Genomic DNA, 23,199 nt, shown 5'->3' with positions numbered 1-23,199 from the left:
AATGATCACATGTCAACAATATGTTTAATGCTCATGATTCACTGAACACCGTAGCCTAGCAAAGCAGCGCAATGTGAGGTAGCATTTCTGATCCGCTCGGCATCTCTAAAGAGTTTTCTACTACATGTGGCTATCCTGCACAAACAGAAAAACTCAAAATCCAAAATTTGATTTCTACTGACTGTGTTCCTTTTTCCCGCTACCCTAAAGGTGAAAAACCATGAGGTAAGCCATAGCAAGTCATAGACTGCACGTTCAGTTCATCCTCATGGGAGGGTAAGCAGAGAATATCTCATTTCCACGTCACGGTCAGTGTGACTGAATGATCGGCCTCCAGCTTGTCAGCAGTAACTAGAAGAGTTGTCTTGGAAATTAAGACCGTTCCTATTCTAGTTTATATGTGTACTCTCTCATAGTCAACAAAAGAGTTAAATCCATTCAAAGATACTAGGTATCCCAAAACTTTTCCTATGGAGACACAGAGACTTTTAAAACTTAAAGTGGCGACAACAGACCAAAGAAATCATTCCGTTCAAATCTAGGTGAGCTGATAATTTTATTGTGGTTATTTACAGGAACATGGGTGAGAACAGGGGCTCAGGTGACCGAAGTAGTTCTATAATACTGAAAAGCACGCTCCGGCATGGGTTATGGTTCAGGAACAATGCATCACAGTTCACTGTGCAATTCGCAGGCAGCTCCAGCCAAGATTCTCTTCTACTGCCTCCAAGGTTTGCTGCTTATGTAACTACGGGGAAAAGCTCGGGAGTTTTCAATGCTCTAAGTTTTGTGAGCTTCCTGAGTCTTAGAAGTCATCCTTTTCCCTCTGGGAGAGAATGTTTCCATCTGAAGGACATGACGACACCACACATCACTTTCTGGCTCCTATATTTTCTCTGCCATTTCTTCATGCATCCTTCCTTAGTTTTGAAAGCTTTGATATAGTGGATTATTATTTTTTTCTACTTATGGCTAGACATCAAGCCACCCCACCACAGCATAATCACTCATTCTCAGCAGCTTCTAGTCATGAGTCATTGTAATAACCACAACCTACTCCAAATAAGAATTTTCTCTCCATGACCAAGGTTGATAGGAGCAATAGTCTTTGGGACTATACATGAATGTTTAGAAGGCAGTTTGATAGGCAACAGCAAAAACTTCTTTACTATTACCTCCGATTCCTCAGTCACAGAGTGTTGTACTGTAACAGTAGCAAACATGAGCCCCATCCTAGAATTACACTCCCATTGATAGTAAATAGATAGCAAGAGGGGGAACAACAGCAAAATAAAAATCAAAGGGGATAAAAGGTAGAATACAATCACCACAAGTGTGCACACCAGCCTCTTGAAACGAAAATAACTGATCTCCAAGAGAGAGGAGAAACAAAACAGTGTCGTAATACTGCACCAGCTTTCTGGCTTGAGAGTACTTCCTAGCAGCAGAGTGTGGAGGGAAAACCCAAGGTCAGCTACACAGACCTGAGGAGAAGACTAGCTTGTAGGAAAATAAGGCATCGGGAAGTGAGAGTTCCCAGGAAGCAGAACTAGACAAGAAAGACTGAAACAAAGTGAGAACTCCAGAGACCTGAATGTTACCCAAGGATTTAATAGCATGTTTATTTTTTATTTTGGGGAGCTGGGCTGGAGAGATAGGTTGGTTGTTAAGAGCTTGGGCTGCTCTTCCACAAGACATGGGTTCAATTCCCAGCACCTACCTGGTGTCTCACAAGCATCTGCAACCCAGTTCTGAGAGAATCCAAGGCCCTCTTTTGACCCCAGAGGGCACCAAGAAGTAAGAATGTACATAGACACAGAGGCAGGAGAAACACCCATACACATAAATTAATAAAATATAAAATTTTAAAAAGAATGTATGGGAGAGCAAGTTACAATTAAGGAAAAGCATTTCCTATTCAAATGACAGAGAAAGCAGTGCCCCGTGATGTCACAGTGTCAGCAACAGTACCTTCCTCCCTATCCAGTGATGTCATGGTGTCAGGGACACTCACCATCCAGTGATGTCATGGTGTCAGGGACAGTACCTTCCTCCCCATCCAGTGATGTCATGGTGTCAGGGACAGTACCTTCCTCCCCATCCAGTGATGTCATGGTGTCAGGGACTGTACCTTCCTCCCTATCCAGTGATGTCATGGTGTCAGGGACAGTACCTTCCGCCCCATCCAGTGATGTCATGGTGTCAGGGACAGTACCTTCCTCCTATCCAGTGATGTCATGGTGTCAGGGACAGTACCTTCTTCCTCACCATCCAGGCTGAATATCCTGACAATTCACAAGGCTTTAGACTAAGTATTCAAAGGAGCTCTGCCTTAGTAGAATAAAATAAGTTGCCAGAGACCAAATATTTATTCCTCTAATTCTACCCAAAAGAACTTAATAGCAAAAGATAAACTCATTATATGGTCCTGGGGGATAAAACGTACACCACACGCATATAGACACAAATGCATGTGCACCCAATTCATCAACCAAGAATATATTGTTAATGCCTGTTGTCAATCTAAGATTCTGAAGGTCTGCCAATGAATTATATATATGAATAGGCCTGGAGAGATGGCTCAGAGGTTAAGAGCACTACTTGCTCTTCCAAAGGTCCTGAGTTCAATTCCCAGCAACCACATGGTGGCTCACAACCATCTGTAATGACATCTGGTGCCCTCTTCTGGCCTGCAGGGATGCATGCAGACAGAACACTGTATACATAATAAATAAATAAATAAATAAATAAATAAATAATTTTTTTAAAAAAGAATTATTTAAAAGTAGTAACAACCAAAGATAATTTATAACTAGTAACTAACATACAGAATGCTACACAAAAATATGTGATTCATCTAGTGGAAAGGAAAAATGAAATAGAAGAAAGACTGTTTTTACTTGGGAAGGACATTTTAATGAATACCAAATGAACTGTTGTTCTATGATCAATTAAGACAGTAACCCAGATTTCGAGTGGACTCATCTATCTGATATCAAGCATAGCCACATTTACAGTGTCTATGAGATGTGCTGCTTTTCATTAATTTTGTTATTTGACAATTTCATGCATGTATATAAACTATTCTAATTACTCTCCAAGGGCATACACCTTCTCTTATCTTCTTCCCACTCCTATCCACTCCCCACAGCTCCAACCCCATCATCCCTACCTGGCCCATGACTTTTGGTTTGGTTTTGTGTCTCATTTAGATTAAACAGGACCACATGTATCACTGCTGGCTTGGAACTATCGATTAAGGACTGGTAGTGTCATCAGTGAGTACTCAACTAAAGACAATGCCTCCCCGTCTGTGGCTCTATTAGTTGTAAATAGTTCAGCTGGGGTGAGTCCCTTGAGTTCTTCTTCCATTAATGTCTGATTACTGAGAGGCCCATTCTTGTGCAAATTCAGTATAGGCATTCCCAACTGTAGTGAGTTTTTATCGCAATGGCTGTATCATGCCCAGAAGACGGCATTTTGCAGAACATTTCCTCATTTTTGAAAGAGAATTAAAAAAAAAATGGAACAAATTGAAAACATGTACTATAAGTAGCAAACTAGTAATCTTGTATTAACAACAATACATATAATAAGTAGCTATTTTCTATGATTGATATGTAAATTAAGCAAGTTTTTATTTTAGAATAATCTACACAAACATATCACATATGCAACTATGTACATTAAAATATAGCTATTGTCAGATTAGATTTAAAAAGCATTTGCTGCCCATTTGCTGCTTGCTAGGAGTATACATTAAACACAAAATGCAAGTGTGTAAAATGTGAAGGACAGGTCAAAAATGATGTTAAAATTAATCAAAAGAAAACTTGAATAGCTATACTTGTATTAGGCAACATGACTTCAAAACAAAGGTTACCAGGACTGAAGAAAATTTCTTCTCGAAGACGAATATCAACCCATCAGTGAGTACTCAACTAAAATCTTGTACTCAACTAGACACTTGAAATCTAAAAGCCTTGTACCTAATAACAGAGAGGTGGACAAGAGTTTATTTTCAATTAATCATTTGGTTAGACTAAAATGATTGTCAAATAGTATAAACAAATTACATATTATCTATTTCTAAATTACTTCTATCAAGAATTTTACCCATTGAAATAAATCTAATTCAAATTATTATTATCAAGCAGAAAAAAAATGGTAGTTTTACACCATGTACTCCAAAGAAGCAAAGCTGGGACCTGGGTCCTTTGGAAGAAACAGATAGCTACGGACAGTCTGAGTGGAAGTAAGAAGCAGCTATTTACCTCACCCAGGCTGTTTCATTCGCAGGAGACATCGGAAAACAGTGCACAGTTGTAGCCCATGTAAATAAGCAGCTACTAACTGGGCCACCAGCGGAGTAAGTGGACTTTCAACTATAAAATGTGGGTGCTACATAGGAATTAATGAGAAGTGACAGTAGTGTTATAGTTAAGAATACAATCAACATAGATACATGGAATTTCACATTTTCCTCTTCTCTAATCTATGAAGATTTATCCTAATCAAAACTTTAAATCAATATCCATGTATAGGAAGCATGCTGGATTCCTGTAACTGAAAGGCCTGAAAGCCTTGCACATGTGTGCATTTTCCCCAGGAGATATGAACAAGCATCTGTTCATCAGATAATGAACTGATGACAGAACCAAGGAACAATTCCAACCAAGCCTAGCTTGCTAGGTCAATGGGTGCATCAAGTTACGGGAGCCTGAGTGAGGGGTTTCTTACAGGAATATGTCTGACTCAGACATGGCTGCACCATTGAATGGCCTAGCTCATCATAGTTGATGACTCACAAAATATGTACCTCTCTAGCTCCCTGCCCATCTTGTAGGCAGCTCCACTGAAGAGAATGGAGTGCCCCTCAGCAAGGGTTTACTGCTTTTGTAACATTGAGGAGGGGACTTGGGAAGCTTCTAACTTTTTGAGGCTCTAAGAATCATTATCTCTTGTGTCTTATGAGTCCCCACCCTCCCTCTGGAGGGGAACACTTCAGTTCAGAGTAAATAGCTGCACATTGCCTAGGGAAGGGAAGGAAAGAATAAACAACAACAACAACAACAAAAAAACCTGCTCTGGTCAGACTGTAGCAACTTACAACGTATTATTAAGATGATAATACTTAAATAAGAAAAATAACTGACTCAATAGAACATAAATGGTACCAAGAAAGCACAGGAAATACATATTATATTATTTATATCAAAGCAATGAGCAGTGACTGTTTTGAAAGATGTGGCCTTTGAAATTGGCCTTGATGCTTAAGAATGTTTGAGCATATGGGAATGTGATATGAGTGGTGTTTAAGTAGAGGAACAGCACACACAAGATCCAAGAACAGTGTGTGAAAGTGTATGGTCTCTTTCAACCTCTATAGATATGCTGTGAGATGTTCAGTATGGCAAATGTGTTGCTCTGACTGGTCAATAAATAAAACACTGATTGGCCAGTGGCTAGGTGTAGCTGGAGTTTTCCTGCCTGGCCCACAGTCAGGACAAATCTCTCTGACCCGCCAGTCCCAAGCCGCTCAAACCCGATCAAGTAAACACAGAGACTTATATTGGTTACAAACTGTATGGCCGTGGCAGGCTTCTTGCTAACTGTTCTTACAGCTTAAATTAATCCATTTCTATTAATCTATACCTTGCCACGTGGCTTGTGGCTTACCGGTACTTTGCATCTTCCTTGTCCTGATGGCGGCTGGCAGTGTCTCCCCTTCCAGCTTCCTGTTCTCTCAATTTTCCTCTCTGTTAGTCCCGCCTATACTTCCTGCCTGGCCACTGCCAATCAGTGATTTATTCATTGACCAATCAGCAACACATTTGACATACAGACCATCCCACAGCACCTCCCCTTTTCTTTTCTTAAAAAGGAAGGTTTTAACCTTTACACATCTCCAAAGTCAGCTTGGTATATTTGGGAATTTGGGCGTAGCTTCTCTTACTACTTCCTGCTGGAGGGGGGCGCTGTATCTTCTGGGGAAACAAAGAAAATTTTAGGATCATGGAGTAGTCCGTGAGGCTGTATCATCTGAGCCAGTTGTCTTGAAACGGTTCTGGATGTTGGATCATCTGGGCCATGGTGTCATCGGAGACCTTTCAGGGGGTCTTGGCTGGTCAAACCTGATGTATCTTACTCTGGAACAAATCCATAGCCTCTTGCTTTCTGTGGAAACAAAAGAGACTCTTTTCCAAAGCAACATATCCTTACATCCAAATTTTGAAGTCAAAGTATCTTTAAAATATACGTACTGGTTTAACTCAGCTTCCTTTACAATCAAATATCTCCCTGTAGTTAAGAATCCCAAAGACAACACAATCCAGACTCTCTGTGTAATAGTCATCTCTACGTGGCTTATTTTTTATATTAATTTTACTGTCTCTTTAAAGACTTTATTTTTTTAAACCATGTATTTGTTTCTATACTGTATATATCACCTTTTTTTGTCTCTTTCAAGCCTACGTATATTTTACACACATTTTAAACTATTACATCTGAATCTGTCTTATTGTGAATCTGTTGCTTTAAGCTGCAGCAGCTGTGGCTGCTGGCTCCGCCCACCTCAGCTTCCCAACATGGCGGCAGTATGCTTACCGCCAGCTCTGGGAGCTATCGTGGGTCTATGCTTTTATCCAAGCAGCGTGTAGCCCAGAAACCTCTTTTTTTGTTTTGTACTAGCAAAGGCTAAATCCACAATGTAGCTTAATGTGCCACTTGCAGAGGCCTCATTCCCGCCATACTGCAGGTCGAGCGCGCACGCCAGCAACCCGCCAGTAGCTCAAACCGGCAGCTGCCGCTCATTTGAGAGAGACAATTAGGAACTGTTTTTAGCTCCGTTTTAGAATCCTTTTTCTCAGTTTTTAGGTGGAAACTCTTGCCCCACGTTGGGCGCCATTTGTAGCTGGAGTTTTCCTGCCTGGCCCACAGTCAGGACAAATCTCTCTCACCCGCCAGTCCCAAGCCGCTCAAACCCGATCAAGTAAACACAGAGACTTATATTGGTTACAAACTGTATGGCCGTGGCAGGCTTCTTGCTAACTGTTCTTACAGCTTAAATTAATCCATTTCTATTAATCTATACCTTGCCACGTGGCTTGTGGCTTACCGGTACTTTACATCTTCCTTGTCCTGATGGCGGCTGGCAGTGTCTCCCCTTCCAGCTTCCTGTTCTCTCAATTTTCCTCTCTGTTAGTCCCGCCTATACTTCCTGCCTGGCCACTGCCAATCAGTGATTTATTCATTGACCAATCAGCAACACATTTGACATACAGACCATCCCACAGCAGCTAGGCAGGAAGTATAGGTGGGACTAACAGAGAGGAAAAAAGAAAGAACAGGAAGGCAGAAGGAGTTACTGCCAGCCGCCACCAGGACAAGCAGCATGTGAAGATGCTGGTAAGCCACGAGCCACGTGGCAAGGTATAAATTTATGGAAATGGATTAATTTAAGCTATAAGAACAGTTAGCAAGAAGCCTGCCATGGCCATACAGTTTGGAAGCAATATAAGTCTCTGTGTTTACTTGGTTGGGTCTGAGCGGCTGTGGGACTGGCAGGTGACAGAGATTTGTCCTGACTGTGGGCCAGGCAAGACTGAAGGAAAACTCTAGCTACAATGGATACATGAGAATGAAAACAGTGGAGGGGCTTGAGGAGGGAAGAAGGGAATCTTTGATTGGCATGTAAGATGAATAAAAAAAAATTCTTTCTTTTTTTTTTGGTTTTGTTTTTCTTTTTTTTTTTAATTTTTATTTTGCAATACTATTCAATTCTACATATCAGCCATGGATTCCCTTGTTCTCCCCCCTCCGGCCCCCCTCACCTTCCCCCCAGCCCACCCCCCCATTCCTACCTCCTCTAGGGCAAAGCCTCCCCATTGGACTGAGATCAACCTGGTAGACTCAGTCCAGGTAGGTCCAGTCCCTTCCTCCCAGGCTGAGCCAAGCAATCCTGCATAGGCCCCAGGTTTCAAATACCCAACTCATGCAATGAGCACAGGACCTGGTCCCACTGTCTGGATGCCTCCCAAACAGATCAAGCCAATCAACTGTCTCACCCATTCAGAGGGCCTGATCCAGTTGGTAACCCCTCAGCCATTGGTTCATAGTTCATGTGTTTCCATTTGTTTGGCTATTTGTGCTTTATCCAACCTTGGTCTCAACAATTCTCGCTCACATAAACCCTCCTCATTCTCGCTAATTGGACTCCCAGAGATCCTCCCCGGGCCTAGCCATGGATCTCTGCATCCAGATCCCTCAGTAGTTGGATGGGATTTCTAGCACGACAATTAGGGTGTTTGGCCATCCCATCACCAGAGTAGGTCAGTTCAGGCTATATCTCGACCATTGCCAGCAGTCTGTTGTGGGGCTATCTTTGTGGATTTCTGTGGGCCTCTCTAGTACTTTGCTTCTTCCTATTCTCATGTGGTCTTCATTTACCATGGTCTCCTATTCCTTGTTCACCCTCTCTGCTGTTGATCCACCTGGGATCTCCTGCTCCCCCAAGCTCTCTTTCCCTCGACCCTCGCCCTTCATAACCCCCACTCATGTCCAGGCTGTTCATGTAGATCTCTTCCACTTCTCCGTCATTGGGCGATCCCCGTGTCTTTCTTGGGGTCCTGTTTTCCAGGTAGCCTCCCTGGTGATGTGAGTAGCAGTCTAGTCATCCTTGTTCCACATCTAGTATCCTCCTATGAGTGAGGACATACCATGTTTGTCTTTCTGAGTCTGGGTTACCTCACTCAGGATGATTTTTTCTAGATCCATCCATTAGTCTGCAAACTTCATGATGTCATTGTTTTTCTCTGCTGAGTAGTATTCCATTGTGTATAAGTACCACATTTTGTTTATCCATTCTTCAGTTGAAGGGCATCTGGGTTGTTTCCATGTTCTGGCTATTACAAACAATGCTGATATGAACATAGCTGAACAAGTGCTCTTGTGGTGTTGTTGAGCATTCCTTGGGTATATGCCCAAGAGTGGTATAGCTGGATCTTGGGGGAGATGGATTCCCAATTTTCTAAGAAAGCGCCATATTGGCTTCCAAAGTGGTTGTACAAGCTTGCATTCCCACCAGCAGTGGAGGAGAGTTCCCCTAGCTCCACATCCTCTCCAGCATAAGGTGTCTTCAGTGTTTTTGATCTTAGCCATTCTGACAGGCGTAAGGTGGTATCTCAGAGTTGTTTTGATTTGCATTTCCCTGATGATTAGGGATGTTGAGCAATTCCTTAAATGTCTTTCAGCCATTTGAGTTTCCTCTGTTGAGAATTCTCTGTTTTGTTCAATAGCCCATTTCTTAATTGGACTGTTGGGCATTTTGATGTCTAATTTCTTGAGTTCTTTATATATTCTGGATATCAGTCCTCTGTCAGATGTGGGGTTGGTGAAGATCTTTTCCCATTCTGTAGGCTATCATTTTGTCTTATTGACCATTTTCCTTTGCTCTTTTTGAGGGTTATGGATGCTTTTTTTTTTCTTCTTTTTTTTTAATTAAGAGATTTTTCTATTCATTTTACAGATCAACCATGGATTCCCCTGTCCTCTCTCCTCCCATTCCCCAGCCTTCCCCCTCCCCACACCACCCCCCATTCCTATCTTCTCCAAGGCAAGGTCTCCCAAGGGGAGTCAGCAGAGCTTGGTACATTCAGTTGAGGCAGGTCCAAAGCCTTCCTCCCTGCACCATGGCTTTGCAAAGTGTCTCACAATAGGCACTAGGTTCTAAAAAACTGCCTCATGCACTAGGGACAGGTCCTGGTCCCACTGCCTGGGGGCTTCCTAAACAGTTCAAGCTAAACAACTGTCTCGCTTATCCAGAGGGCCTAGTCCAGTGCCATGGGGGTTCCTCAGCTATTGGTCCACAGTTCATGTGTTTCCACTAGTTTGGCTAGTTGTCTCTGTGCTTTTTCCAATCATGGTCTCAATATCTCTTGCTCATAGCATCCCTCCTCTCTCGTTGATTGGACTCCTGGAGCTCCACCTGGGACCTGGCCGTGGATCTCTGCATCTGCTTCCATTAGTCACTGGATGAGGGTTCTATGATGACAGTTAGGGTATTCAGCCATCTGATCACCAGCTCAGGCACCCTCTCAACCATTGCCAGTAGTCTATGGTGGAGTCATATTTGTGGATTCCTGGGGACCTCTCTAGCACTCTGCTTTTCCCTAGTCTCATGGTGCCTTCATTTATCATGATATCTCATTGTTCTCCCACTCTGTTCCTGATCCACAGCTCCAGGGAGACTAGCTTATAAGTAGGACCCCAGGATAGACACAGGGATCACCCAGCGATGGAGAAATAGATGAGATCTACATGAGCAAACTGGGGGTGGGGGGCAATGGAGGGCAAGGGATGGGGGAGGTTTGAGCTGAATCAAAAAAATTTCCTAATTAAAAAAGAAAAGAAAACTGTGGGAACTCTTTTACAAGAATAAATTCTAAGAAAAACTTACAGCAGTAGTGTTGTTAGCAAAAATAAAACATTAGATATAACCATCAGCATTAAAAACTAGTGAATTATATGCATCTAGAGCAACTCAGATGGACCTTTTTCTAAATGTTCTTATAGTACATTTTATATAATATAAAATTGTAATTAACTTATAACTATAAAATTGTAGACATGGGAACATTAGTAGTTTTCAGGAGTTAATGTGATGGACAAAAAGTTAATATGACTATAAAGGCAGGATATGGCTTTAAAGGTAATGAAAATTTGACAATTTGTGTATTGTTAATAAATCTATGCATGGAATGGCATGACACCAAGTATTCAGATAGACTACATCAAATTCTATTGTATTATAATTAGGACTTAACTATTAGGAACCATGGGTAAAGAATACAGAGAACCTCTGTGTATCATCTTTCAAATTCCCATGAATTTACAATCATTTCTGAAAATGTTATTAAATGCTATACATTATAAAATTCTACATATATTTACCATACAACATAACAGTCCAGCTCCTAGATATTTGCCCAAGATAAATTTAAATATTTGTATATAAAAATACTTACAATAACATTATTCATTATCACTAAAACCTGGAAAAGTTAATATTTATGTGAACTCATAAATGGGTAGACAAACAATAGCCCATCTGTGCAATTGATTGTCACTGTAGAACAAAAATAAATGTACTGCCAACCCTGCTACAACATGCATGGGTCTCAGTGACATTATTCTGTGAGAGGCCAGACATAAAATGCTGCATGAGTCCATTCGTGTGACAGTTTAAAATGAAAATAATTTAGAGACAATAATTAGATCACTGGTAGTCATACCAGAAGTAAGAGGAGGAGGACAGTTGTGAACATCTGGGGTGATGGAACTACTGTGCATCTGGATTGCAGTGGTGGTTATGTAAGTGATTAACTATGTCACAATTCAGCCCAAAAGGAAAATCCTTCATAAAAATCTTGTTAAAAATTCTGACTATAGAAAAAAGTACATTCATTGTTAGACTGTTAAAGAGCTTACATATTATATACTATGGTAGGTAAAAATAAATTCCTCCCTTCCTAAAGATCTTAAGATTTCTTTCCTCTGTGAGTATATTTACTTCTATATTTTATGTCTCTCTTTCTACTTTTGTCTGGTAAGATTTTCACATTAAATGAGTATTATTTTTGAGACTAAAAATGCTATTTTTAGCAAAGTAATTAGATATTTGGGGCATTTCATAAGATATTTAAATGCATTGAGCTCTTTTTCCTCAGTGTTAGTCAGGGTTCTCCAGAGAAAGATAACTAGAGACAGGTAGACAGCTAGTTAGAGAGCTAGAAAGCTAGATAGATGACAGATATCACAGATGGATAGAAAATATTATAACTAAATGGTATCTATTATAATTAATAGACTATTGATAGACAAATATAGATGCATATATAGTTATTATAGACAAATTATATATCGATGTTAGATTTTATAGATAAATAATTGATATGTAGGTATATGCATGATTGATAAGATTATAGATATGATAGATAAGAAGATAGACATATCCCACTCCAGATAAAGCATCTTCAAATTTTTTTAATCATCTTCTGCTAGTATATTTTTCAATGCCTGATGGATATAGGTTCTCTAACCTACATAGAAGATAATGACTTTTTATAAATGCTGCCTTGTCACCATCTTTACCTCAGTGGACAATGATTACAATACTTTCCACTTGGCAAAATTGATAGGCATATCAGGGTGATGATATGAGAAAGCTGTAGCAGTTGGCTTTATTAGCATGGGTAACTGCTAATGTGATATATAGTAAAGTCCGCTTGAGAGCCAGTTGGAAGTGTAACTCATAAATGAAGCATTGAACTTCGGAGTAATGCTAACTGTGTTTAAGTACTAACTTCTTTGGCATGTTACCACTAGGTAATTTACCTAAATTCTCCAGGTCAGCTTGCTTTGTCATAATGAAACTAAGAATTGTTAACAGTGATTGCGCTGAGGATTAAGCGAGTTAAGTCATGTGAAGTCTTTAGGTGATATTTGGAGCCGTAGCTGTCTGTTAATAGAAGCCTGCCTATTGATGCTACATTGAGATCACAATGGGGAAATCTACTTCTAAGTCTCTTTGAAGAATATAATATGAGAAGTGCCCAAAATAGTACCTGATTTTAAGGAGGCAAACTCATAGCCTCCAGAGCACTGGAGTCATTTACTCACCAATGCCCCTTCCCTCGGACAGCTTATTGTTTGCAAGATGGTGAAACCTTTGCAGGGAACTGGGTCACTTTCAATGAATAATAGTCATACATGGCTGGGTAGACTGACAGATCATTTGGTCCGTGAAAAACAGCTCATTCTAAGCTCTGAAATGGTCAAACATTTCCCTTTGTTTAAAAATCAAATGCTGAATCCGCACGCTGAAGGAAAAATGTTCTTTTGTGTTATTCTCAGTGAAGTCACTAGCAAGGTCATGAATGCAGTCAAAATCATATTGGTGTGATATTAGGACGTCTGACTTTGAATTCCTGTCCTCACTGTTGGCTGATGTGAGTCTGTCAGTACAGAATCAATTCCTGGATTACTCATGAAGCAAGGCACCTTGGAAATGGAAAAGGTATGTGTATTTATGTATCTGAAGCCATATTCCTTTTTTTGTAAATAAAAATTTCAACCTACATATAACCATTTTGTCCTGAATATATAATCATACAGTGTAAGATAAAAATGCTCTTTGGGATGACTTAGTTAAAGTTGGCTTCCATTCCTGATATTCCAAGGCCTATTTTAGTCCAAATTGAAATTGCGTGTCAAGCTACACCAGTTGTTTTCATGATGGGGCATACTCTACAAGGCCAATTGTCAGTTTGAAAAACAAGAAAAAGGAAAGAATAAAAGACAAAGAGAGGGATTAATTAAAGGCAAGAAAGAGCTGACACTTTTCTGTTTTGCATCTAGATTAACTAATATACGCGCTTTTAAATTAAATAAGCCCTTAAAAATAACAATGTGCTGCCGTATCTGGGCGTGGCTGCAGAAAATGGCCCTGCTGCGAGGGTGGTTTGCAGCGGCACCCAGCCAAATCCACTGTGGGTGTGGAGACAACCAGTATCACTCCACCCTGCTGTCATGTTGCCTAATTAGCTGGTGTGTGGAAAACAGTCTTGGGAGGGAGAGTAAGCTCTCATTTTAGAGCCGTGATGCAATGATGCAGTGACTGCCTGCTTGTGGCGGAAATGCTGAGAGTCCACTGACATCCGTTTTCCGGGAAGAGGGGCCAGTGTAGAGGCCAGTGTAGAGGTCTGAGGACTGCAGCTTCCCACAGGATCTCATGCTAGAAGCCTTGCTCGCTTAACTCACATTTACGAGTTCAACAAAACGTGCTTACAAAACCAGAGCAGTCTGAACCCAGCCCTCCTTTCCAACTTCATATCATTTTAGGGCAAATAAGTGCCTTTGCCAGATCACACCTTCTCTCTGTCACTCATTAACCAGGAGGGATTGTTCTGAGAGACCCTTGTGAATCAGAAAAAAAAAGAAAGAAGGAAAACCATTGAGGGTAGACTTGGGTAAGAAAACACATACAGCATGTGATTTCTAGAAGTTTACTATCTAGAGAACCACAGATTCATAAACAGGACTTAAAGCTGGTAGGAACCTTAGTATATTTTAACATATTGAATTCCTTTTTCCTTATTCCAGTCACTGCCAGGTGGAGGATACTGATTCAATGACCAATTGGTAGAAAGCAGCAGAGGTCAGAAGTTTCAGCTTTCCCAGTTCCTAGTCCAGTGTGTACCTTATTTGTTATTTTCTTTAAAGATTTTTGTTCTTATTTGCTCTGTGTATATGCTTTTTGCCTGAATTTATGTCTATGAACTATTTGAGCACCTGGTGCACTCAAAGGCCAGAAGAGGGCATTAGATACCTTGAAACTGGAGTTACAGATGTTAAATTTCCATGTGGGTGCCAGGAACCGAACCTTGGTCTCCAGAAAGAGCATTCAGTGCCTTCAACTGCTTGCTAAGCCACCCCCAGGTCCTGTAACATTGTTTTTCCAAAACGTATTTATGTGTAGCTTAGGGACTGATTGTCATTTCATCATCATTTTATATTCCAGAGAATATTCTCAGTCTTGTATGCATCATTTAGTGCAGAGTTTGACTCTAGGTTACTAATGTCATTAGCAGATTAAAAATGTACATTTTCATTAGCTTTACTGTTTCCAGTAGCTCCCACTGGGAGGCTGTTCTGCTCATAGAGGACATTTGACAATGTCTCAGATTTTGGTTGTTGTACCTAGGAAGGCACTATAGCACCTGAAAGGAAAATTACCTGAGATGCTGCTAAATATTCTACAATGCATAAGACACATGCTCAGCAAGGAATAACCCAGTTCAGAGGGTCAGTGGAGAGATACAGAAGCCATGCTATGTGCTTTTCAACCAGAATTGGCTATAAAGACTCAACTTATTATCTTGGTGACTAGGCCATCTTTCTATTACAAAAAAAGCCCTATGATATTCAAAGGGCAATATGGATAGCCAGAAGAGCTAACACCTACTTTTAATTTTTCATTACTTACATTTTGAAATTAAAATATAATTATATCATTTCCCACTTTCCCCTCCAACCCTTCCTATCCATATACCCCACCCTGCTCAGTCTCAAATTCATGGCCTCTATTTATTGGTTGTTATATATACTTATGTGTGTATATCCCTAAATACATAAAAACAACCTGCTCTGTATAATGTTACTTTTATGTAAATGAATGATTTCAGGGCTGACCACTTCCTATTGAATAACTATGGAATGATTTATTTTGTCCAGTTTCTTAGTAATAGCTTAAAATATTAGTCTCAATCTACTGTGTGCAGGGTGCATGAACAAATCTGCTAGGAGTCAGTAACTCCCCCATGGCCAGAGACAGAACAGCTTCCAAGATTTGTAGACTAGAGGTTTTAACTTTTTTTTAATTTTTTCCTATCCCTCTCCTTTATTTGACTCTGTTTCTCAAAGGCTATTTTCTTCCATGTCTAACTGTCAGGTCCCTCTTTCTCAAACAGCTTCTTTCTGTGTTAATTGTACCAAGTAAAGATTTTCATTTTCTAGTTCTCATAGATGGCGTAGAATAGATGCATAGAATGCTCACACCCAACCCTCCACTATCCTTTCTTATCTCTCCCATCTCATGCTTTCTCCCTCCCATATTCCAAACAGTGCTCTCTTTACAGTCTTTTCCTTCTCATTTCATTTTGATTCCAAATATGAGAGAAAACATGTGATACTTGTTTCCCTGAGTCTGAGCTATTTCATTTAATATGGTCTTCTTTATGTATTTATTCCTTTTTCTTTCTGTCTTTCTGACCTTGAATTAGTTATAAAGCCCAAGCTGTCAGGTGACAGACAATCCTCCTGCCTCTGCCTTTCAATTGCAGGATTAAGATTTATATCACGAAATCCAGCCTAATTTTTTTCTTTATGGCTGAATAAAACTCCATTGCATCTGTATCCAACATGTTTATGCATTCATTCACTGATGAACACCCAGGCTAGTTTCATAATTTAGATAACACACACGGATAAGAAGATGCCTCTATAATAAGCTAACTTGGGCATATGCTTAGTGAGAAATCTTTACCAACCCAAGGAGGTTCAGTTTGTTACATTTTAGAATCTGTCTTGAATTTCTGTCTCCTTCTCTTCTAAGTATAGCTTATCTTGACTTTACAGTCCAAAGTCTATATAACTAACCCCCTCTCTGTTTTCTTCTCTAGAAACAGCCTGGGCATCTCTTTCAGACTTGTAATGTTTATGTTCACTGTGTCTTAATAATTTCTTAAATAATGAAATCTTGAATGTGTACATAAGATATATGTGTGCTTAGCTTTCAAGGGGAGAAGCAGGTGTCTCCTCCTTCATCTCAAGGACAGGAGGCATAGCTCCTGAATTTCCTGTGTAGCCAGCATCAAGCATGATGGTATCGGAAAAGAACTGTAACCCTATTTGTTGGTGGATTAATTTATTGATGAATAGAAAGAAAGAAAACATGAAAAACAGTTTGGAAAATCTCAATGATGCCAAATGTGGACACTTTCTGCTGTGATTTCTGGATTTCACATTATAACTTGCCCCAGTCCTCACTTGATAGAGAAGTATATCTTTTCCTGTGGACCATGCTATTCCCATGTGCTGCTCATTCCTCCACTTCTAAAGTCAACCTCTTTCATCATCTTATATTTCTATCAAAACATCTCATTCATTCATTGGTTCAGATAAACTGAACATCAGTTTCACTCTGTGGTAGTTATTGGAAATGAATCAGGAACCTTGTCTTAAGAGAAAGTCATGATGCCGTAAGATAGATAAACCAAATTCTCAGTGTGTGTCATCTTCAAACACAAGTTTGTACCCACAGAAAGATAAAATTCAGTGTGAAATTCCACAGAGTAATTGCACAATCAGCTGAGAGATGAAGAATGGACTTTTGAGAAAAGTGAATTTGGCAAGTGCCTTAAGAGAAAAAATATTTCTTGATCTGTAGGTGAAATTAAGGAGGGCATTATTTTATGGAAAAGTGATATTACAAAGTTTAGTTTAATCCTAGCAAAATGAATTAAAATGATTATGGAATTTAAGAATGCACTGGATCTAAAAGGGATACCACACCTAGGTTCTGCTCTGAATGTGACTTATTTGCCATGGCTGTTCCATCTAGAATTCATCAATATCTAACCTCTTCTTTACAGAAGACCTACCTGAAATCAATGTTATATTTAAATAAATGTCTTTGATAACTTTCTTACTTTGAATATTTGTTGAATGCATCCATGGTTTTTTTGCATTCCAAATTGAAGTATAGCTTCACAAGTTAAAAAAGAACACAATTAATAAAAACTTACTGATTTTATATAATCAATAGTGACATGTCATTAAAATTTGTTCAAGGTTCATAAAATAACATATTAAAATGAAACTGCATAAAGAATCTTATTGGTAGTCAACCAAGATATATGAATGAAATTGGAAGAAAATAGAATTTAAAAGTTTTATAGTTGCTTAAGCAGGGTTTGGTTCTGGAGTTCAAAGGCAGGGCACTTGAATATTGTGAGCACAGTCTTGGAGTCAATCCCCAGGATGGATGAACACACAAACACACAATTTATATTCGCATACACCAATCTCTCTTTATCTACCAACACAGTCAGGGATAACAATTGCTTTCACAAATACAACAAAAAAAAAGATACCTCACAAAGAAAGTGTTCAACACAAGATAGTGTTCTTTAACAAAGTCGATTGCCAGACTGTTAATACCAAGCAGAGGAGAAACATTTCAAAGTATCCAGATATGATACACTGACTAGATGCAATTGCTTGGATAACAATTTCAAGACATCTGTTTTAGGACAAAATTTATTTCTTCTCTGTCAGAGATTTCTTATTCCATGAAGAGAGAACCAAATTCCCTTCAATCTCCAAATATAAGAGTGATAAAAATGGTGTCTTCCACAATGCGTGCCATGTCTGCAAGAAACTGCCTCACCTGATTAAGGAAGGAGAAGTTATAGGCTTTTCTTTGATCATGAGTGACCTAGCCAATAAATGGCCTAAGGTAGATGCACAGTCCTCAGGCTGTCTATCTATTGACTGAGGATGCTATGTGAAAAAACATCTGCTAAATACGGGCTGTGGATATTATTTTAACTAAGCAATTGTATTGATAAATTTGAGAGTGTAACACAGAGGAAACCAATAAAAGGTCAAGAGCAAGAGGAATAACACTCAAGTTTATCACTGAAAGCAAGAACATTGGGAGCAAGAAAACCCATTTTTCCCAGAGATGAAGAAAATACTTCTCAATCAATTCTGATTATATGACACATACTTTTTACAAGATACAGAACTCAAAATTGTAAAATTGTGAATCTTCAAAACAAGGGAACAGTCTAACATATGTTTTCCTTTCACGATTATGCACATATTACAATAAAATATCAAAATTATAACTGGGTGGTCATGACACATGCTTTTAATCCCAGCACTTAGGAAGCAGAGACAAGTGGATCCTCTGTGAGTTCGAGGCCAGCCTGATCTACAAAGCAAGTTCCAGGACAATCAAGGCTACACCCATAAATCCTGCCCCGGGGGGAAAAAGTCAAAATCTTTTTAAAATTCTGGCAAATTATGTCTTTGTTGGACTTTGTACATATTTCTGGTCAATTATTGGATTTAGAGGATGACTTTTTATGCAGAAGTACCCATATATATTTAAGTTCACTTAATCATTTTATTTCCACCCCAGCTTCTTCTAAGAAGCAACCAAAACAGACGACTGCTTTCTTAAATCAAATTCTCGGTATATAAATAAAAACATACAGATGAAGCGGTCTATCCATTTAGTAGTTTTTCAAGGCGATAATGACAGATAAAAGGGATAGGGGGAGGAGCCGAGAAAAAGCAGACTAGAAACCAAATGCATTTAGACTTAATTAGTCAATTAAGCATTGACTACATTATTTTTAAAAGCTAAGTTTTAGCAGTTCTTCTCTCTGTGCCCTGGATCTAGAGCTGTAAAATCTGAGTGCTAGAGTAATTGACCACACTCTTCTACGACATCCTCTTGCACACAGATATTAAATTCAGATTACCCAGATGACATTATAATTTTAGTGATTAAATGATAAGTCAATATTTCTTTGTCTAGTTCTATCTCTAACAGGATGGAATCAGTCTAACTGCAATGACAAATGAATATTCAGTGATAAGAAGAAAACCTCATTCTTTAAGTTTCCAAAGGTTTTTTTAGTTAAAACTTTAGTTTGCTTAGAATGAATTAAAAATTATGACTTATTTTCTGGCTCAGAAAAAATCCCTTTATTACTAATGTCAGAATCAGACCTTATAAAGCACATTAAACATTCTTATACTCATATTGTGAAGTAAATGTTTTTGCTTACATTTAGCAGCTAGGAGTTCAGTTCAAGATAAAATGTCCAAGAAAGTTCATAATGAAGATTAAAGCACAAATATGTGGTATACCTTTTCCTTCCTAAGTATTAATTACTTTCAACTCAGTATCCATTTTCTTACTATATCTCATTTAAATCTCTTCTATAGCTCAGGATCAAATTGAAGTTGTAAATGCTGTTTATATAATTTCCCCCCTAAGCACTTAACAAGTGCATTCATTTGCCACATTCACATCACATTCACACACCCTTCCCACACATGGAACACATACACACACAGACACACATACTACATAATGCCCCCCCACAACACTCTTCTGGCAAACATATATAAAACACATCCCTACACAAACAAGTTTAAGTTGGTAAATACAAAAAAAAAACTTTATAATAATGAGTTATCTTTGGCTTTTTCAAGAAAGATAAATGAAGTGAAATTTTAAAAGAAATAAGAAAGAAAAGGCCAACTAGAAAAACTACACAGTTTTCTACATGCTCTTGTGAACTGGGATTTATTTGGGATCTTTTTCCTTGAGGATAACCCATTGCCCTGCATGCTCCCACCACTCTCAATTTCAAGCATTGTCCAATTGTATTACAATTGTAACATGAACACATTAAAACAAAGCAAAAGCTTTAGCATTATAGCTTAGTGCCAGGATCCTGAACCCAACATTGAACGGCCGTGAACATATCAACTCCACTAGTACAGGATTTTAGAGTTATTGTATTAATAAGGTAAAACATGAATTTTCTTGAGATTTAGCATCACTCAATAAATGATACCCATTCCTAGCTACTTTTTAAAAGTCTTATTTTGTGATTTTCTCTTAAAATTAGGAGTAATCTGATGCTTCTATACGTTTTTATACTTTGAAATTTTCATATATGCCTATAGTACATTTTGATCTTGTCTACCTCCCTTCCTTCATTGTCTCTCCCCCAATACATCTTCCTTACAATGTTATGTCTTCTAGTCTTTTTCATAATCTACCCACCCACTGAGTCCAATTGGTACTACCCATATGAGTTTGGGTATGGTATCATCCATGGGGGCACAGACAACCTACCAGAAGCCACACTTCAAAGAAAAGTGATTTTTCTTCCTCAGCAACTGTCAACTTTCAATAGGGTCTCAGCCAGGAGTAGTCCCTCCCCTTCCTGCTGGAGAAACTTTAACTGGCTTGATCATGTATAGGTAACCACAGCTGTAGTGACTCCATGTGTGCAACAGTCGTGTCATATCCAGGGGACAGCATTTCACAGCTCTCCTCCCCATTCTCCAGCTCTTACATTCTTTCTTCCCCTGAAAATATCTTCCAGTAACTCTTCTTAGCTAATGTTTTTTTTTCTCTATTTCTCTTTGTTTTTCAAAGCCCACATAATGTGATAATTGGAATACATGCAAATCAGCCCTTTATCCTTGCCACTGGCTGTGCATAGCCCTTTGATTTCCACTGATGAAACATTGGGTTTTGAAGCTAGACACAGGCAAACTTCAAACACAGCCTTTGGTACTTCATGCTATGGGATCCTGTGAATTTGACTTAGCCTTTTTCCATCTGTGAAAGGGTAAGGCTCATATGAAGATTGTTGCTAATACCTACAGTACTTATGAATATGGGCATGGCACCTAGAAACTCCCAATAGTTGCTAATAATGGTGATGAGTGAGTATAACTGGCCACCTGCACAAATACAAAGAGCAGAAATGGTCTCTCTCAGGGTTTCAACCAAGTCCTAACCAGATCATCCTTGAGCAAAACAATATATTATGCAGCCTATATGTATTTTCTCATAACTACTACAGTGCTTGAGGACTAGGCCACATATATAGTCTCATGTTGTTTCCTATTTGTGAGGAAAATGCTCAAATGTCTTGTTGAAGGTTAGAAGACCATGGTGATGAAAGCAGACTCTCCATGGTCCTGCATCTGGAAATGTAGGCAGGTTACATTACTTCTTATCTCTAATTGTTCATTAATTTTACAGTTGCTACCTCATGAGTACACAAGTTAAAATTAAGTAAATTATACTATATAAATTTTATGGCAGTTCCTGCTATATTAAGGTCTCAATAGGTATTAGATAGTATGATTATTTTGTTCTGTTCAATAGTCCAGGGATACGCCCACGTGCCTCAATTGCTCTATGGCTTGTTTTTTGAGGATTTCCAATTGAACCTAGACCTCATAATCAGATGAAGGTAAAGTTTGGCTTTTTATTGTTTGTTGGTTCGCTTTTTGTTTTTTCAAGAAAGAGTTTCTTTGTGTAGCCCTGACTCTCCTGGAACACACTCTGTAGACTAGGCTGGTCTTGAACTCAGAGATCCACCTGCCTATGCCTTTTAAGTCCTAGGATTAAAGGCATGTACCACCACTGCCTGGTTCAATCAGGTGAAGTTATCTGGTTAGTGGATATCAAGAATTCTCCTGTCTCCACCTCCTTAGTGTTGGGATTACAGGCATTTAGGTTGCCATGTCCAAGTTTTACACAAATGCTGTATATATGAATTTAGATCCTTATGATTGGGAAAAAGGTAGTTTGTGAACTGTACCATCTCCTTGGGCCCAGATATCAATTACTCATGTGTAGAAACATCTATTTTTGAAATATTCAACAAGTTGATATCAATTATACTCTATTGTATTATTAAATCATTAGACATTATTCTTTGTATGTAACTGTACATTTGCTTCCACTAATTGTCCTCTATCCATCCGCATTTTCCAATTCCTTTCCCACACTTGCTTCTACTATCATCTCGTCATCCCTCTGCTCCTAACGCCCATCCCAGATTCTGATAACCACTATGCTATTCTCTTCTTTGAGATTAACTCTTGCTTCCTCATACAAATGACAAAAGCATTTGCCTTTTTTGTACTAAATATGGTTCTCCTAACCTACTGTCTTCTGATCCTGTACATGTTTCTGAAAATAACAGAATATTTTTATGGTTGGATAATATTCTATTGCATGTGTTTACCACATTTCCTTCCTTCCTTCCTTCCTTCCTTCCTTCCTTCCTTCCTTCCTTCCTTCCTTCCTTCCTTTCTTTCTTTCTTTCTTTCTTTCTTTCCTTCTCTCTTTCTTCTTCTTCTTCTTCTTCTTCTTCTTCTTCTTCTTCTTCTTCTTCTTCTTCTTCTTCTTCTTCTTCTTCTTCTTCTTCTCTCCTCCTTCCTTCCTTCCTTCCTTCCTTCCTTTCTTTCTTTTTTTGTTTCTCACTTTTATTCATGACAAATATTCCCCTATCTCTTTTGGTCAAAAGTTCTTTGAGACAATTCCATCAGTCTTAGTCAACCAGAGAATAGAGTCATCTGATTCACCCATCCTTTGAATGGCCCCACAGAGAGCATATGTTTTTAACTGGGCATTACACCGGCCTGTGACCCTGTCAACCTGTGCTACATTCATTGGGATGGATGCGTGATCCTCGGCACCAATGATGCAGTTGCTCATGGAGCATTTCCGTGGCACGTACAGGTCCACAAACTCGCTGGCATCGTTTTGCATGTTCAGGCTGTGCCTGCTCACTAGGCCCGTGGGAGTGCAGAAAGGCCACATTTTCTTTATTTTTTCTGTCAACAGTCATCTAGATTGATCCTATAATCTTGATTTTTTTCAAGATATTGTTTTGGTAAAAATATAATATTCTCTCAATATTAGTAATTCCCTTTTTCTGATGTATGCCAAGGAATTGATATCTGGATAACAGTTCTATATATATGAAATATCATACTGTTTTCCATAATGACTATACTAATTTA

The 23,199-nt window shown here is 39.0% G+C and overlaps 1 protein-coding gene across 1 annotated transcript; it reads right to left on the bottom strand.

Moving 5' to 3' along the window:
- Nucleotides 1–22,693: 22,693 nt before the first annotated feature.
- On the bottom strand, nucleotides 22,694–22,945 carry LOC128112435 (40S ribosomal protein S21-like). The gene has a single exon (XM_052741446.1). The coding sequence runs from the start codon at nucleotides 22,943–22,945 to the stop codon at nucleotides 22,694–22,696; it is 252 nt and encodes an 83-aa protein (XP_052597406.1).
- Nucleotides 22,946–23,199: the final 254 nt, after the last annotated feature.

Source organism: Peromyscus californicus, unplaced genomic scaffold (genome assembly GCF_007827085.1).
Source record: "Peromyscus californicus insignis strain IS unplaced genomic scaffold, ASM782708v3 Scaffold_17__1_contigs__length_78620276, whole genome shotgun sequence".
NCBI classification, from domain to species: domain Eukaryota; kingdom Metazoa; phylum Chordata; class Mammalia; order Rodentia; family Cricetidae; genus Peromyscus; species Peromyscus californicus.
Note: the sequence above shows the minus strand (reverse complement) of the source record. Positions and strands in the feature narration are given on the sequence as shown.

What these genes read in the sequence shown, in the direction of transcription:
- LOC128112435 (XM_052741446.1), bottom strand. Translation starts at nt 22,945, where the DNA reads ATGCAAAACGATGCCAGCGAGTTTGTGGACCTGTACGTGCCACGGAAA.